A 17,671-nucleotide genomic window follows, 5' to 3' on the forward strand; every position below is an offset into this window, starting at 1 on the left:
GAAGACAGCATGCAGACAAGGGATGGGCAAGGGAATTAACCAAAAGTCAGGTGGATTAAGTTATTTGTATTTGTCAGATCTCATAGTTACAAAATATATTCCAAATTCTTTATATTTATATTTTGGATTTATCATTTAGGCTTGTCTGTAAAATGAGATTCAGCTAAGATAATTTTGCTGTAAAAAGTCTGGATTGGGCAAGCAGGAAAGGGAGAAAGTTTCCAGATATGGAAGATAAAAATGTTCATTGTGCAATTGAAGTCCGCAACAGCACCAACTCAAGATTATGCAGAAGGGTCTATAAGTACATCGATGAAGTACACAGCTGAAATATCTTTTGGTTTCCAAAATACAAATTATCCCCTCCCCCCAAAAACAAACCGTAAACCAGATTTTAATACCATTACTAATGTTAAGCAGCACTTTACTCCACAAATCATCCCACTGCCTTAAATGGGACTGCCTGAAGAGGAAGTTTTGACTCTGTGTGAATAAGGATTTGGTAATCTTGCCCCAAATATCTGAAACGATATCTGAATTAATAAAAGAATGGGTCCAAACATGTAGCAATACTTTCATAATTAACATTTTACATCAGCTTTGAGAGCAAAGGTGTGGGCTTATTTTATTAAATACAAAATTTGATTAGATGGGTGTGAACAGTAAAAACATAACGCCTTTCATTTTGTAGGGTATAAATTAGGTAGACAGACAAGCCATGTGTCTTTGAAACTCACTGCAGCACTTCAAAAGAAAAAAGCCAGTTTAACCATTTAAAAGCACTTTTCCAAATTTCTCCAGCACTGAACTCCACTCCTTTCTCCACTATGGCCTGATTTGTTGCTTGCTTTCATTTTATACTGGAAAGTACCAGAGGGAGCAAAGTAGTTTCTGACTGTATTTTTCAATATTATATCACAAAACTAACCAGGAGGGGCCCAAGCTAAACCCCATAGCCTCATGTTTTAGGAGAGAGGGCCTTGAGCATCTGTAGGAAAACAGGGAAGTCCTGAAAATCAGCCAATAGGGGGAGCAATAGAATTTTTGGCACTGTTTTTAAGTAGGTATTCCTAAACATTAGCAGCACACGGAAGAAAGAAATCCCTATAAGCAGGGAGTGGGAGTGGCAAAGAGATTGTGTAAGCAAAGAGGGGATTTTGAGTAACAGAAGGGATGATGGGACAACATTCACAGAAAGAATCAAAGGTCAAAGAGGACAAAAATTCATTAGGAGTGAATTAAAAAGTCCTTATTGGTGTTTTTTTTTTTTTTTTTTTTTTTTTTTTCTGTATTGACTTATTTAAATGTGCTTGGCCTGTTTGTGTATTTTTCTTCATGAGTTTAATAAAGACATTTGCTTGAAAAAAGTTCTGAACTGTGTTATAGTGCTAATTAACCTTATAATCATGTGACTGGTTTTAGCCAGTCATAGTCATGCATTTTAAATACCACTCTGTGTAGTTGTTGGGCTAGGGTTTATCAGCCGTTTGTTAAACTGTTGCATTTCATAATCCTCTGGCAGGTAACCTTGGACGTGTGGATCATATCACAGAGTTTGAGTATGACCTGTTCATTAGGCCGGATACCTGTAACCCACGCTTTCGAGTTTGGTTCAACTTCACTGTTGAAAATGTGAAAGAGTCACAGGTAAGTTCAAGTTAAATAGTATGATTAGTTCACAATTACTTAAGTTGGAGAGAGATACCAATACACTAGCCAGAGTATAAAAATTGCCACAGTACAATAATAACTAATATATGTTTGTGATTGTTTATGCAAACCCCAGAGTGGGCCTGCAGGAGTTAAAAGGCAATATTGGGCCCAGGTAGCCCCACCCCTAGAGGCCTGCCCAGCCCACTGCAGCTGAAGGAGCAGGTTAAAATGAATTCAGGAGGTCGGGCAAGGAGTAATGAACAGACTGTAAAAGAGAAGAATACTTCTCCAGGAAGCCAGTCAGAAGGTGGAGCCTGAGAGGGGACAAGATAGTGGGTAAGGCTCCCAAGCAGTGCCTTCTCCAACCACAACCCAGTTTGAGAAACAGCTTGTCTTGGAGGGCCCTGCTCATTAGAACTTTGTTTGTGATGCTATTGACTATTTAGTTAGGGCCCCACCAAATGCATGGTTTATTTTGGTCAATTTCACATTTTAAGATGTTTATATTTGAAATTTCATGGTGTTGTAATCATGGGGGTCCTGACCCAAAAGGGGATCATGTGGGAGCTGTCATAAAGTTGTTGTAAGGGGTTTGCAGGATGGTCACCCTCGCTTCTGCACTGCCTTCCTGCAGCTGGGAGAAGTTCCCAGATGGGGATGTGGGTCTGATCTCCCCTGTGCTGCTGGGAGCACCCCAGCCAGGGGCTCCTAGCTGCTAGTCCCGGCCAGGTTGGGGGGAGGGACAGGACTTCCTCTTCCCCTGCATGGCTGCACTTGGAGTGGGGGTGGAAGAGGGGAGGGGGGAGAGGAGATCAGGCCCACCTCTGGGTACCTCCCTGGCTTCAGGGACACTCTCACTTCTGCAGCGTGGTCGCAGAGCTTCCTACGGCCAGGGGAAGTACCCAGAGTTGGGTCTGATCTCCTCCCAAGAGCAGCTGTGCAGGGGAAGAGGAAGTCCTGTCCCTCCCTAGCCAGGACAGGGCTATCAGCTGGAGCTCAGTGCATGGTAGAAGCCCCCAGCTGGGGCACCCCCAGCCCTGCCTCTCTCCCTCCCCTCCAATAGCTAGATTTCACGGGGGTGGGCTGATGTCACAGTCTGACACATTTTTCACGGCTGTGAATTTGGAAGGGTCCTAACTATAGGGACCATACCCCCAAACTGAAGGAGCACATATATAGGAAGTAGCCCAGAATGGCAAAATTAGTCCCAGTAGAGAGGGAAGGCCTAGGGTTCCCCTACCATGCCCCACTTAAGAGCAAAGGCCCAGACACAGTGGGAGACCCAAACACTGTTGGCCTGGGGGCAGGAGCCAGCCATTGTTACTGCCCTCTCTGACAGCAAGACAAGGGGTTGGAGGTCAGGTGCACTAACCACAAGGCCACCTCGCCCTCCAAACACTCTATCAAAATATTATTTTGTTAACATATATACAAAGTAAACAATACTTGTATAGTACTTGAAAAAGAATCCAAAACAGAATGAACATAGTTATAATCAGTCAACTATTGGGACTCAAGCCAGCAGCACAGTTGGGACAGCAAGGTAGAGTTACAAGTAGATATTGTTTTAGCACCTTTTAGAAAGTGAAAAGTATTATGCAGGAATGAACCATAGAAAAAAAGGAGCTGGTCTCTAAGCATGAAATAAGTTAGATGTTAGAAATGTTCTTTTTCATTAAAAGTGTTTAATACAAAAAACTAACTTCTTAATCTTCACTTTATCAGTTGCGTTAAATTAAAAAAAAATACCAACTTTTATATTGACAAATCTACAAAGCTTTCATTCCACTTGTCATGTGCCATTCTTTGTGTTTTATCCTGACATTCTGTCTCAAGGAATTTATCATAATCAGCGTAATTTTCAGTTAATGGAAAGTAGTTTATTTAGTCAGAGAAGGAAAACATTTGCACAAGCTTGATATTTGTATTCTTATTGGGGTAGTATCTTTTATATTCACCACTATCCCATCCTTGTTACAACTAGAAATCATGAAATTGTTTATCTGACTTCCTGGAGCCTGATACTTTATCAGCCCTTTCTCCCTGCTGTGCCTTAGTCAACTATGATCAAATTATATAGTCATGAGATGAATGGGAATCTGTCTCAAGGAGGCAGAGAGATCTGGTGGAAAGATACAATATATATATCTAGAGCTTACAGGATATTTGTTTTCACAGTTGTCTACATGAAAGAGAATGGTTTCACTATTAAGTTTGACTTGTGAGGTCTGTTTTTATAATGTGTCTTCCTATAATCTTTTTTCATCTCTCCAATTTCCGTTAAAATGAGACCTGCATGAATGTAATCTAGTCTGGAACCTTATTTAGAGCTTCGTACTAGGGGACATAAGCAGTATTAGTCTTTGCAGCCCAGCTATATTAAATGAATGTTTAAAAATTGGTACATCAAACATACTGTATAACCTGGTTTGTGCTTTTTGATTATTTTCTTTTGTTTTATTAGGAAATGAGAAAAGCAAAGAACATATGGTTCAGTGTATCATAGAACACACAAACTAGTTTTTTAAACAATATATTTGTAAAAATCTATGGAAAGTAAGCATCCCAATACTTCTGTCTAAAAGTAATTCTCAGTTTAGTCCTAGCATTAAATATTCTTATGTGACATTACATTTATTACTGATTCAGTACAAAGAACGTGTGAGAGGAAAGCAAATCTACACATTTAAATATTGTTGATCAGGTTTCAGCCAGTTAGGGAGGAAATCTGATGGAGTGTCTTGACTATTTAAGGTTGGTCTTCTTTATTTTAAGGTTCTTTAAATTCTTGATTTGAATCACTTAGTTTACTTGGACTTGAAAGTCTGTTCACTAGACATTATTTTTTCAGGCCCTTTGTTTGCTTGTTATTAAAACCTCTTCAGACTTGTCTGATATCATGTACTGTGTGAAGTCCCTGTTCACAAAGAAATTAATTGCATTTCAAGACTACCATGAGAAAACAAGACACAATCTTTCATTATCTGACTGTTTCTCACAATTCATCAATCCTGTTTTTCTCCTGTTGCACCAAACTACTGCTCATTGACACACAACAGGGACAAGTGATTAAAAAAGGTAAAACAACTTGAAAGAGAGTTAAAGTAATAAGATACCATGGTACAAAGACAACAGTCATACAAGCATTAGGAACCTTTGGTTGTGCTATACACTTTTTTGTTTTGTTTCTTCTGCTCTAGCATCAGACAATAATTTAGTTTTAACAGTATGCTGCTTCCCCCCCTACATTCATAATACTGAGGATGGTGAATGGAATCATAGAAGATGGAAAAGAGAAACCTATTAGGTTATCAGTCCATCTCATTGTCAATGTAGGATTGTTCCCTGGAGTACATTTTCTATTTTTTTTGTACAATCCTATTTAAAGTGTCTCAAATGATGAGGCTTCCACCATTAATGTCTAGAGACATAGACATAGCCTCTGATCTCTCCGACAAGAGGTGTTCCCTGATATTCAGCCTTGGTTTTTCATCATAAGTGAATCCTTCCAGCTCTCTGAATTTTTTATCCCTCTTCTTTGGACTTCCTCAGTATGTCTTTGGTAATGTGGAGCCCAGAGCTGAATGGAGTATTCCAAGTATGATGATATTTCCACTACCTAGAGAAAGGACTGTAGACTCCCTGTTCCTTGATGCCTCAGAATATACAGCCCAAAACTGCAATGGTCACCTTTTCCTGCTACATCACTATGGAAACTTGTGCCTAATTTGCTGTCTACTGTTACCCATCGGTCTCTTTCAAAATTATAGCTTCCTTCCTCCCATTATGTATATGTTGTGTGATGGCCATGTGACAGGGCTGATTTCTCCCAGTCCCAGGAAAGAAAATTGAACACAGATCTCTTTCATGGCAGTCAGAGCACTAGCCCTAATTATTCTTGGTATATTTTTATGATAAGTATATTTTATTGGCTTGTTAATATTTCTGAGATTTCAATATTTTGTTTTGCTTGAAGGCTATGTAATAAGCTCTACTTTCTCACCTCAACTTTGATTTTGTACATTATTTGTTTTATATTGTCGACTTGATTTTTATTCATTTTTAACCAAGAATAATGAAAAAAATAGTTAAAAGGTTATATTTATGTGAATAAAGAACTGGCATGTGCAAAGGCAGCTAACATTTATATGATCTAGAATTTGACCTTTTTGGTCTTCAGTGTACGGTTTCAGACTCCTAGATCAGGCGGTCCTCTATCAGTGATAAGATCTGAACAGTGAATTTCTTTACACATTTGCTCAAGTGAATTCAATTAACGTCAATATTGGAAAGTACAAAAATAAATGGATATGTTATGCATAAGGACTATAATCATGCAATGATTACACTTACAATAACGATGAAAGAGAATGAAGGAAATGGGATTTGCTGTGGAACACATGGTCCCATGGGCAAAGCCTCCAATTTCTCTAATTATATGTGTCAAAGGCTGCTGACTATTTCTAGATAACATTCTTTACTGGGCCAGGTTTGTTTCCCATTAATTTCAGCTGTGGCATTCACAACATCATCCATAATTTTACTAATTTTTTTTCTCTATGGAACCTCAAATTGGATCAAGTGTAACACCCAGATTATATTTTAAGTATGTATCAGTAATGTACTTATTGCATCAGATCCAGGCTCACTTCTAAAATGGCTTGTCTTTGAAAGCATCAGCAAGAAATGTGTATCCACCTGAGAAATGGAACAAAGAAGTTAAATGTATATTTTATAAATTAACAAATTATTCTGTTACATGTGAATTGGAAGATTTTTACAGTTGAAAATTATTATTTGTATTGTGCTAGCACCCAGAGACTGCAATCAGAGAATTGATTCTCATTGTGCTAGGTAATGTAATGCACAATGGAACCTGTCTTGACTATCTAAGAATATGATGACAGATAACAGTTGAATACAACAAGCAGACAGAGGAGTACAAGATAACAGCAAGAGGGTTATGATAAGTGTAATAAACTGTGGTCACATTACATACATATTACACAGAGCGACAAAGAGTCCTGTGGCACCTTATAGACTAACAGATGTATTAGAGCATAAACTTTCGTGGGTGAATATCCACTACATCAGATGTTGGTCTATAACGGGGTCGGCAACATTCGGCACGTGGCTCGCCAGGGTAAGCACCCTGGTGGGCCAGGCCAGTTTTATTTACCTGCTGACGTGGCAGGTTCAGACGATCGCGGCACCCACTGGCCGCGGTTCGCCGTCCCGGGCCAATGGGGGCGGCAAGAAGCAGCGGGGGCGAGCGATGTGCTGGCCGCGGCTTCCGCTGCCCCCATTGGTCCGGGACGGTGAACCGCGGCCAGTGGGGGCCGCGATCGGCCGAACCTACCGTGTCAGCAGGTAAATAAAACTGGCCCGGCCCGCCCGGGTGCTTACCCTGGCAAGCCGCGTGCTGAATGTTGCCGACCCCGGTCTATAAGGTGCCACAGGACTCTTTGTCACTTTTTACGGATCCAGACTAACGCGGCTATCCCTCTGATAGTAGATAATGTTTTCACCCCTCAGCTCATAGAGAGCCGAGAAGCGATAGGGGGTGAAAACATTATCTACTATCGGGGGGGGGGGGGGAGTAGCCATGGGAGTCCCCAAAATAACTGCTGCACATGTGGATACTCTGAATAATTGTTCCATGATGAGAAATCCATATTCAAAAGCAGTATTTTCACTGGGATTAGAAAGGAGAATTAACCCATAGGTGTTTGCCAATGCTGTGAAATCATTCCATGAATATCTGTTCTTGATGTGGAAGAGTTTCAAAAATTTATGAAAATTCCCCCATTGCAGAATAGTATGTTTGAAATGTCAGTGGGTGTCATCTTCTTTGGCTTATATCAGTGGCCCTGCAGATACCATGAACTCTTGTAAGCACCCAAAGTTTTCCTTACTATCTTGGCTCATCTCTGATGATCATAAGTGTCGTATCTAATTTAAAAACAAACAAACAAACAAACAAACCTGCTGCAAAAAAAAAAATAGCTTGGAAACTGCAAAGCATTTCCCTGCAAGTTTTCTGTTCACATCGTTCTGCAGAAATAGGGCAACAGTTCCTCCAAATTATGGCCCTGATTATAGGATGATCTTTGTACACAAGACATAAAATTACCATTATCTGGAAGAGCTTTTTTCCCCATCAGAGAGTAAGAAATTAGTATTTGGAATTATGTGCCCCCAGAAGTACTGATACAATACACCTTACTGGGCCAGAGGAAAAGACTAGACAGGTGCTAATAGTGTTTGATGGTATAAATGGCATTAGATGCTAGCCTATAGTCACTTTTATTAACTAACACAGGGTTAAAATTGATCAGATGTCCAATACAGCTCTCATTTATGACACTGCGATTCTTTCCATTAATTCTATGAAAGTCAGCTCAAGACCCAAATGTTGCATCAGGAAGAATTTCTTCTCAGCATGCTCTTTCAGTCGCTTTATGAAATACAGTATACGTATAGAGAGAGATGGCTGGCTCACCATCCGTCAGAATATGAAACAGGGACCATTTATAGGATAGGTGGGCACATGATCAATTTGTTATGAATGCAGGGAGCTAGTACTGGTGGATCCTTAGCCTTTCTGTAATCTTTTTTGTAATTTAAAAAAATCATTAATGTCTGATTTTTAACAATATTCATTTATTCTCTTGACTTTGGAGAGTGCAGTGTAATTAGTTATATCTGCAGGAAAAAAATAGTTCTTCAAGTGCTTGCTCATGTCCATTCCAATGTAAGTATGTGCACACTGCGCGCACCGCTGTTGGAAAGTTTTTCCCTCAGTGGTAACTGTTGGGTCAACTTTGGGGCCCCCTGGAGTTGCATCCTCATGGCATGGTATATAGGGTCTTGTCACCCCACCACCCCCTCAGTTCCTTCTTACTGCCTGTGATGGTTGCTGAAACGTTGCTTGTCTCATTGCGTTTCACAAGTGTTGCTTCTCAGTGGACTTCTCTGTAAAATAAATTGTAAATAGTTACTATTAGAATTAAGTTAACATAGTTAAGTAGTGTAGTGTAGTTAGTCATGTTCCTCACCTTGCAGGGCTAGCCCGCTCTGGCCATTGGGGTATGCCTCTGTCCCAGGGTGTCAAACTGTGTACGGCATGCCACAAACCGATGCTGGTGAGTGACCCATATGATAGTTGCCTTAAAATTGAAGAGCTCTGTTCCCTGACCAGGAATCGAACCCAGGCCATGGCGGTGAAAGCGCCGAATCCTAAGCACTAGATCACCAGGGAGAGGATGCTGCTGTTATCAGTGTGTATGCCCCAACACTTGATTCTATCAAGGATATCAAGGAACAATTCTATACAGATCTTGGCAGAGTCTTGACCAACATTCCCAAGGAGGACAAGATCATTCTCAGATTTTAACACTAGAGTCAGGCAGGAGTCAGATCTCTGGAATGGCACTATCAGGAAAAGAAGGAGTAGGAAAGACTAACTCCAATGGCATCCTCCTCTTGAGCAAATTCCTAGAATGTGGCCTGATCATCATGAACACCCTCTTTAGACAAAGTGAGAAGTATAAGACTACCGGGAGACACCCTCACTCCAGGCATTGGCACATTCTTGACTATGTTATTGTTAGAGCTCGAGATCGGAAGGATGTCTTCATCACGAAGGCCATGCATGGAACCGATGATTGTTGGACAGACCATCGCCTTGTTAGATCAATCATGAATTTCCAGATTGCCTCAAGGTATCACAAGCAGGCAAAATCAGTACAAAAGAAATTCAACATCAAGTCCCTTTAAGATATAGTGACTCAGGAGAAACTTCAGCAGTGTCTCCAAGAGAAGTTTGACACTATGCCTACAGCTGATGATGATAACGAACATTTCTGGAAGCGATTAAAGACTGCCATTCTCTTGGCATGTGTTGAGTCCATTGGCTATATCACCCGCCATCACCAAGATTGGTTTGATAAGAATGATGCTGAGATTCAGGCCCTGCTTGACCAGAAAAGAGAAGCTCATCGCATGTGGCAAAATGTCATCACACCAGCAGAAGAAAGAGTCATACGAGCAACTCAAGGCTGAAGCCCAAAGGAAAATCCGTGACATCAAAAATAAGCGGTGTTGAGAAAAGGCCAAGGAGATTGAGATTTATGCTGATAAACATGACATGAGGAGTTGCTTTCAGGCAATAAGGGCCATTTACGGTCCATGCTCCCATGGACCCACATCACACCGAGCCCAAGACGGGTCAATGTATTTTAAGGACAGCAAAGCCAGATGGAAGGAGCATTTTGAGTTACTCCTGAACCGTCAACTGTCTCTGATGCCACTATTGAATCTATACCTCAACGACATAAAAGAGAATTTCTTGCTGACCCCCCCACCCCTCCTTGCTCACCCTCTTTTCCCCCCCTATCCTTGAAGTAACACAACTCATTATGCAAACTAAGAACAACAAGGCAGCAGGGCCAGATGGCATACCAGCTGAAGTCTACAAGTTTGGAGGTGAAGAAACGGCAAGGAAGCTCCACAAACCTTTTTCTTCATATCTGGTGTAATGAGAAGATTCCAGAAGACTTGAGAAACACTAACATTGTTACAATCTTTAAGAAAGGAGATATGTCGGAGTGTGGAAACTATCGAGGCATTGCCTTGCTAGCTACAGCAGGGAAGATTCAGCCTGTATCCTCTATTCTCCTTGCTGAGGCAATACTGCCAGAATCTCAGTGTGGTTTTAGACCATCCCGCAGGACAACTGACATGATCTTCGTTGCCCACCAAATCCATGAAAAGACTCGCGAGCAAAATCAGGACCTGAACATGGCTTTCATCGATGTGACAAAGGCCTTTGACTCTGTCAATTGCGAAGTCTTGTGAAAGGTGCTGGCCAGATTTGGCTGCCCTCCAAAATTTATTAAGGTCCTAAGGCTTCTCTATGATCAGATGACTGCCACATTTCTCTGTAATGGCCTTGAGACGGAACCTTTCATCATCAAAACTGGGGTTAAGCAAAGATGCGTTATTGCCCTAACCCTGTTTTCCATCTATTTAGCAGTCATTTTCGTCCTCATTAAAGATCACCTCTCCAATGGAGTTGACATTCAATATAGAATGGATGGGTGGCTCTTTAATCTTTGACGTCTCCGCTTGAAATCTAAAGTCTTCAGGGCGTCCATTACCGATCTTCAGAATGCTGATGATTGTGTCATCCTCACACACCCTGAGAACATTTTTTTATGTTGACGTGCCACAATTACCCCCCTGCCAATGGATGATTGACCTTTTTTTTTTATCATGGCTAACTTTGAACTGTGGTAGAATTAACAAGGGAGGCCACAAACATTGGAAACCCAAGGATTTTTATAGGTATGTGCCACTATACATACATTGTATGTTTTATTTTGACGAATTTTGCAGACTTGAAGCAGCACGAGCAGTTTTACCACTTTTGTTTAAGGTGTTTTGGGGCTTTTGCTATTACTGCCTATTTTGTTAACAAAACAAAAGAGAAAGAGAACAACACGAATACTCCTATTGGGGAAACTGAGGCATGGACCAAAATTATTAGTTGGTTTGTTACAGCCCCTTTTGGCTTTTGTTATGGATGTTGTTTGCCTGGTTTAGGAGGTTGCAACAACAATATTGCGTTTAGGGATTTGGGACTCCTATTGCTTGGCAAAGGGCCTTTTATTTTGCTTTAGGCCACCACATGAGGAATAGGGTTTGTTTTTTGGGGGATTTAAGGGAGGTTCGGGGCCACCCACCAGATATTTTGCTGTGGCCCTATGGTGGGACTATGCATTGTCTTTAAGGCGCTTTTTTTTTTTTTTTTAAGCCTTGCGCCATACTGTGGCTTGGGCCCCATTGGCAGCTTGAATCATGGAGAACCTTTGGAAGTATTTTTTTATAATTGTAATTATTTAGATAATTTTATGGGCAGATGGAAACCTGGATGGTCCAGGCAGGTGGTTGGTTCGCAACCAAGGCCCACGACGCCATAACCAGACACCTAGAGAGAAACATATGTTTTGAGTTGATTGGCATGCACCCATTTTAGTTTATCGGGTAACTGAAGCTGGTACACTACCGGGGAGATGCAGTTTACAATGGAGTACGGACCCACCCACTTAACATTTAGGGTGTGGGCTGCTTTTTTTAGTTTTTGCAACATTATCTTGTTTTTAATTTGCCATTTTTGGACGTTTTTAACGACGATTTTTTTGCATTTGGCCTTTTTTTAATTTAAAGGGGCCTTTATGGCTTTGCGAGTTTTACAGAGCTTTTTTCCCCAGCTGAGCGATATACCGACCGTTTGGTGAATTGACAAGTAATTTTTATTTTTATTTTTACAAATTACCCCACATTATGGGACGACCAAAAAGGATGTGGTAGGGGGTGTATTTGGTACCTAGGTGCTTAGAATTGCATAAAGCTGTTAAAATAGGAGGCAGCTTTCGGGGCCAATCCATTCCCGAGATTGAGCACATTTTATGGAGGGCGTTTTTAAGATTTTGGTTTTGCCTTTTTACAGTGCCACTGCTTTGTGGCTGATAACTGATGTGAATTTGTTGTTTGATATTTAGGGCCGCAAGCAGGGACTTAAGAACATTTTTTACAAAAGCCTCGGTCAGAGCTGATAATTTGGGGTGTGCTGTACCAGTAGAAGATTTTTTTTTATAGAGTTTTGTGGCAGCCACAGCTGTATTCACCCAGGTTGGGTGTAGGCTTGGGTTGCTGCCTGGTTAGTAATCTGCGCTTTTAGTTGCTTAATTTTTACTAGCTGTTGGGTACACACCTCTTCCCTTCTCCCCAACTTTTTTTGTTTTGTTCCGACAACATTTGATACCACATGGCCACCGCAGTTTATATTAATCCCACAGCTGCCCCTAGGTTTTTACCCTTCTGCTTTTTATATTCAGCATACAAGTCTAGTAAATCCTGTCAAGTATGCATGCCTCTCTGAAGCTCCGCCACGGAACTCCAGGGATTGTATTCTACTTTGGTGAGAGCCCTCTCCAACCGGGAGAGGTCCTCACCCCCCTTTGAAAGAGGCAACAGAGTTCAGTTCCTTTTTGCTGCCTCTCCTGCAGCACGGGCATCCAGTTCAGCAGCCTCCCAGGACCCCACCAGGCCGGGCAGCTGGACTTCTGTCTCCACGCCCCCTAATGCCTGTGTGTCCAGCCTTGAACCCATCTTTGATGCCATTGCCCATTGCGAGTCCGCAATTGTACCCTTTTGTTTTTTTAACATGTTATTACAATCCGTTAGTACCGCTCTTAAGGTTTTTTTAATTACTTGAGATTTCATGTTGTCCATGCTGGCAGCGGGGCTTATAATGTTCACTCCCCCTGGGCCAGAGGGAGGGGCACTAAGCCACCCTCCGTATTATTCGGTTTACTACCACTGAGGGTCCATACACCAAATAGAAAGCCCTTCCTTGGCACAGTGAGAAACCCTAAGTTTTTTTTTTTTTTTTTTTTATACTCAGCTATGGCTGAGGGTGTATGCACCTAGGATTTTTTTGTTGTTGTTGCTTGGAGTGAGGATTTTTAAGTTTTTCTCCTGTTGCCCGGCACTTATATGGCCAGGGGTAGATCCACCTGCACCCTTCCCCCCCCGACCAGGGTGGAGAGAGGAATGCTAAACCTCCCTCCGGTTCTCAATCATGCTACGACTGAGGGTGGGGCACACCTTTAAGCATAAAATCTTCAACATGAAATCCCAACCATGCCAGACAGAGCAAACATGAAATACCAAGGACAGATCAGTTGGGCACTCCGCAGGGCCCCCCACTCCACAATTCTCCACCAAAACTGTGACAGATTTATGTTAGCAATCTGCCTGAGGCGTCAGGGGACACTGCTCTACAGCCAAAATGCTTCTGAAATAAATGTAGTCAAACTTTACTAATTCTGGGTCACTGAGAACGAAAATGATGCTTAAAATTGTTGATTGCCTCTAGTTTTCAAGATATGCTATTGGGTCAGTATATATGACCCTTGACTTGGGAATGGCGGAGGATAAGTGAGTTATAAAGGGAAGGGATCTCAATTTAAACCAGAACTGACTAAAATACATCTTTGACTGGATCTATGAATAAATCTATGACTGGGTTTGGACAGGACTTGCTTTTTAGGCAAAACAATGAATGATGCAATCTGAAGCTGGTATTGCGTCATACATGATATGAATTGCATCATGTTATTCCTAGAAGTCATGGATGATGCAATCAAAACGAAGCTTTCATCACTCTGCTGAACAAATTGCCCTATATCAGCTCTAGAAATCATACAGTGTTGTGCTCTCTTATTTGTCAGTGTTTGATTTTGCAAAGGGACACATTTCTGTTTAGCCAAAGTGAGCAGAGATGCCTCGTACTTGTGTGAACAGTGCAGATAACTTCTGCTATGTTTGTGGTGAAGTGACTTTTGCATCACAAAAGCGCAGTATAACCACTATGGTTAAGAAAGCCTATCACCTTTATTTTGGCTCCAAAATTGGAGATCAGGACAAGAGGTGGGCCCCACACATATGCTGCAACACTTGTGCAACAAATCTTCGCCAGTGGTTGAACAGGAAAAGGAAATCTTTGCCTTTTGCAGTGCCAATGATTTGGAGAGAGCCAACAGATCATACCAGCAATTGTTACTTCTGCGTGGTGCCTCCAGTTGGGAAAGGTGTGTCAAAGAAGAAAAAGTGGACTGTGCATTATCCAAACATTCCATCAGCTATACGCTCAGTACCCCACGGAGAAGGACTGCCGGTTCCTGATGCACCAGAATCATTCTCCCTTGAGTCAGATGAGGAAGAGGAAGAGGATGAAACTTCTGGTCCTGAACCATCAATGTCACAGGACCCACATTTTCTCCCATCCTCCTCCTCTGAACCACACCTCATAACACAAGGTGAACTGAATCAGTAGCCAATCAGTTCTTTTAATTGTCATATTTGAATTCAGCACATCAAAATACATAATAAATAGCACATTTTATCTCTGAAGCAGACGACTTCTCAAAAATTGTAGACCAGTGTGATTAGGCTGAGGCCGCAGGATTGTTAGGGGAGGAGATGAAAGAGCACAGCAAGTGACTAAATTTTAAAGCTTTATTAATAAAATAACAGTGGTGAGCGCTGGGTGCTCCTCATGTCACTCAGGAGAAAAAAAAAAGCATTAGTGCCTGAGCCCTAACCTGCTTTCATACTCACACACGCACAACCCGAGGCTGGCCAAGCCTGGGTGTAATGTCAGAAGAAGAGGGGGAAGGGTAAGACGAGAGTTCTGTCCTGTGCACAGGCTATCTAGGGTCTGCTGTTGATCTCCAATTTGCTTTAGCTCTTAAGAGGGTTTTAAATCCTGGGGTTTTTGGGGGGTGTTTTGTTTAGGGATCTCTGTCCCCTGTGCTCTTTGTACCGGTTTAAACCGGCCTTTCGTGGCTTCCTTAACTTTCCCAAGACACGCCGGCTTCAGGGACGCAAAACGGTTGTTTTCCCCCTTGTGGCCTTCATTGTCTCGCTAGCATTTTTGCAATTTGTTGCAGTTTTGATTAGTTTACTGTTTTGTTCTTATGGCTGGTCGGGGTTGGAATTCAGGCCCCGTCTTTCTTGGCAAGCAGCTGAGAGTCAATTGTGTGCCGTGGCCTTGGGCTGGAGTTAGCGTTCTATTTTCAGACCTAGCTGGAGTGTTGAGTTAATTCATTCCCTTCTCCCTTCCTCCCTCTACGGCCTCTTGTAACCTGCAAAGGAACCTTTTACTCCACATTCACACCTTTAACCCTTCCCACAATCCACTTTACTACATATGCAAGCGCATACAATGCTAAACTGCTTACCCAGTGGTCCCCATGGGGGGGCAAGTATAGTGTGACAGGAGGATTTAGTTGGGGTTGGTCCTGCTTTGAGCAGGGGGTTTGACTAGATGACCTCCTGAGGTCTCTTCCAAACCTAATCTTCTATGATTCTATGAAAGGCCATCCAGTCTCGGCCCAGAGAATCTCACCATGGATCTCATTCTGTATCTGCATGTGTTATGACCTAGCAAGGGTCCCAGTTCCTTGTTTGACAGGCCACTCTACGAGTCTCATCAGTGGTGCTCTTAGTGCAAGTTCCAATCCAGGATACCTGTAGAGCCGCAATCTGGTCGTCGGTTCACATGTTCGCATCACACTGCTCCATCGCCCAACAAGGTAGAGATGATGTGAGCTTTGGCCAAGTAGGGCTGCAATCAGCATGTCAGTAGACTCCAAACCTCCCACCTGGACAACTGCTAGAGAGTATGTACATTGGAATGGACATGAGCAAGCACTCGAAGAAGAAAAGTGGTTACTAACCTTTCTGTAACTGTTGTCCTTCAAGATGTGTTGCTCATGTCCATTCCAAAACCTGCCCTCCCACCCCTCTGTTGGAGTTGCCGGCAAGAAGGAACTGAGGGGGTGGCAGGTTCCTATATACCTTGCCCTGAAGGCACAACTCCAGAGTGCACCAGAGCCAACCTAACAGATACCACTAAGGGAAAAACTTTCCAGTGGCAATGCATGTGGCGCATGCACACCTACATTGGAATGGACATGAGCAACCCAACACATCTTGAAGAAGAACAGTTATAGAAAGGTTACTACCGTTTTTTCTACTATTTGGACTGGATTCTGTGGCCTGCCAAAGCCATGTTGTACTGTCCTTAAATCTTCCAGAGATTCCCAGCTGAGAACTTCCCTTTGTGGGAATTCTCCACTGGTGTAGCTTTCTCTCCTACACCAGCTGCCTTTGCACCTCCAGAGAAAGGGGGAGAAGGAAGCAAATCAAAGTAGTTTGAGGGCAGTATGCCCAAACCTTCATTGTTGTCAGGGACCTGAGGCCAATGGTGCCAAGAGTGTAAATTAGAGTGAGACCCCTTCTGTTCTAATGTATACTGGAGCTAGTTAGCCCTGTATCAGAGAGCCATAAATGCCTCTCTGCGGTTGCTACTGTCTTAGATGTGGTGGGGAGCTGGCACCTTTGTATGTCAGTATGCATTTGATTGTATTTACTTTTTTCATATTATTCTTCCCCATCCAAAGGAAGGGATTCTTCACATTATTAGTAATTCAAATCACTAGTATCAAAGTGCTTTATAAAATTAATATTCCTACCAGAGCTTCATTTTAAAAGACTGCTAAGTGTGTGTGCGTGCGCAAGTGTGTGTGTATGAAAGGGCACATTACATTTAACAAGCTTTATAAATTGGATAGTGTATCCTTTTCTATTAAGGAGTTTAATTCTGAAAGTTTCACATTTGAACTCTAGCTTTTTCATCCAACAGTATTTAATAACCAGCTTGAAATATATTTTATGTAGTCTATTCCATCAAACATACAGTCATATCAAAGTTTGGCTTAATTTATTCATTGCTGAATTATTTGCACATAACTTTATTAATCCTCTTGTGGCTAGCACCATCCTGCTTTACAAATCTGACTGGAGCACAAGTGAATCATTTTAGCACAAGTGCCTATTCCTGGACACACCAGATCCTCATCATCCCTTGTACAATGCAACTGGACTAGTCTCCCATGTGGCTGTCCTAAGATACAGAGAATGGGCCTGCAACTGCCCCTGTCTTTTCTGGGATATTTTATTTACCCCTTCAGTGGACTGATATTAATAATTTTTTTTCACTGCCACTTTTGTTATGATCTGTCACATTGACTTACATTGTTTTGTTGTTAATGATAAATTTCTTGAAAAGCATATAACAACATTAACAGAATAACACGTGGGTATGGAGACCTATCTACATTGCCTATCCACGCACTTCATTTGGTAGATTAAGAGGCTGAAAAATGGAATTTGGAGAGTTTATTAGAGATATGCACATAGACCTGGTAAATAATCCCAACAAAACCAATAGCTTAGGCAGTTTCATCAACATATTTGAATATATTAAAAATAAGAACTTGATTACAGAGAGTGGCTTTAGGGAACATAAATATCAATCTGATAAACAATGTATGGTAACAGCAGAATATCAATGGGATTCAGATTAAAGAGCTAGGTAAGTAGT

General features: G+C 41.8%; 1 protein-coding gene across 1 annotated transcript in view; it reads left to right on the forward strand.

The window, feature by feature from the left end:
* Nucleotides 1-17,671, forward strand: part of AGBL4 (AGBL carboxypeptidase 4) — a 1,388,984-nt gene that overhangs the window by 79,646 nt on the left and 1,291,667 nt on the right. Inside the window, exon 3 of the mRNA XM_054036605.1 lies at nucleotides 1,523-1,647. Coding sequence (XP_053892580.1) covers nucleotides 1,523-1,647 — 125 coding nt within the window. The remainder of the gene's footprint in view (nucleotides 1-1,522; nucleotides 1,648-17,671) is intronic.

This window comes from Malaclemys terrapin, chromosome 8 (assembly GCF_027887155.1).
Source record: "Malaclemys terrapin pileata isolate rMalTer1 chromosome 8, rMalTer1.hap1, whole genome shotgun sequence".
Lineage (NCBI taxonomy): Eukaryota > Metazoa > Chordata > Testudines > Emydidae > Malaclemys > Malaclemys terrapin.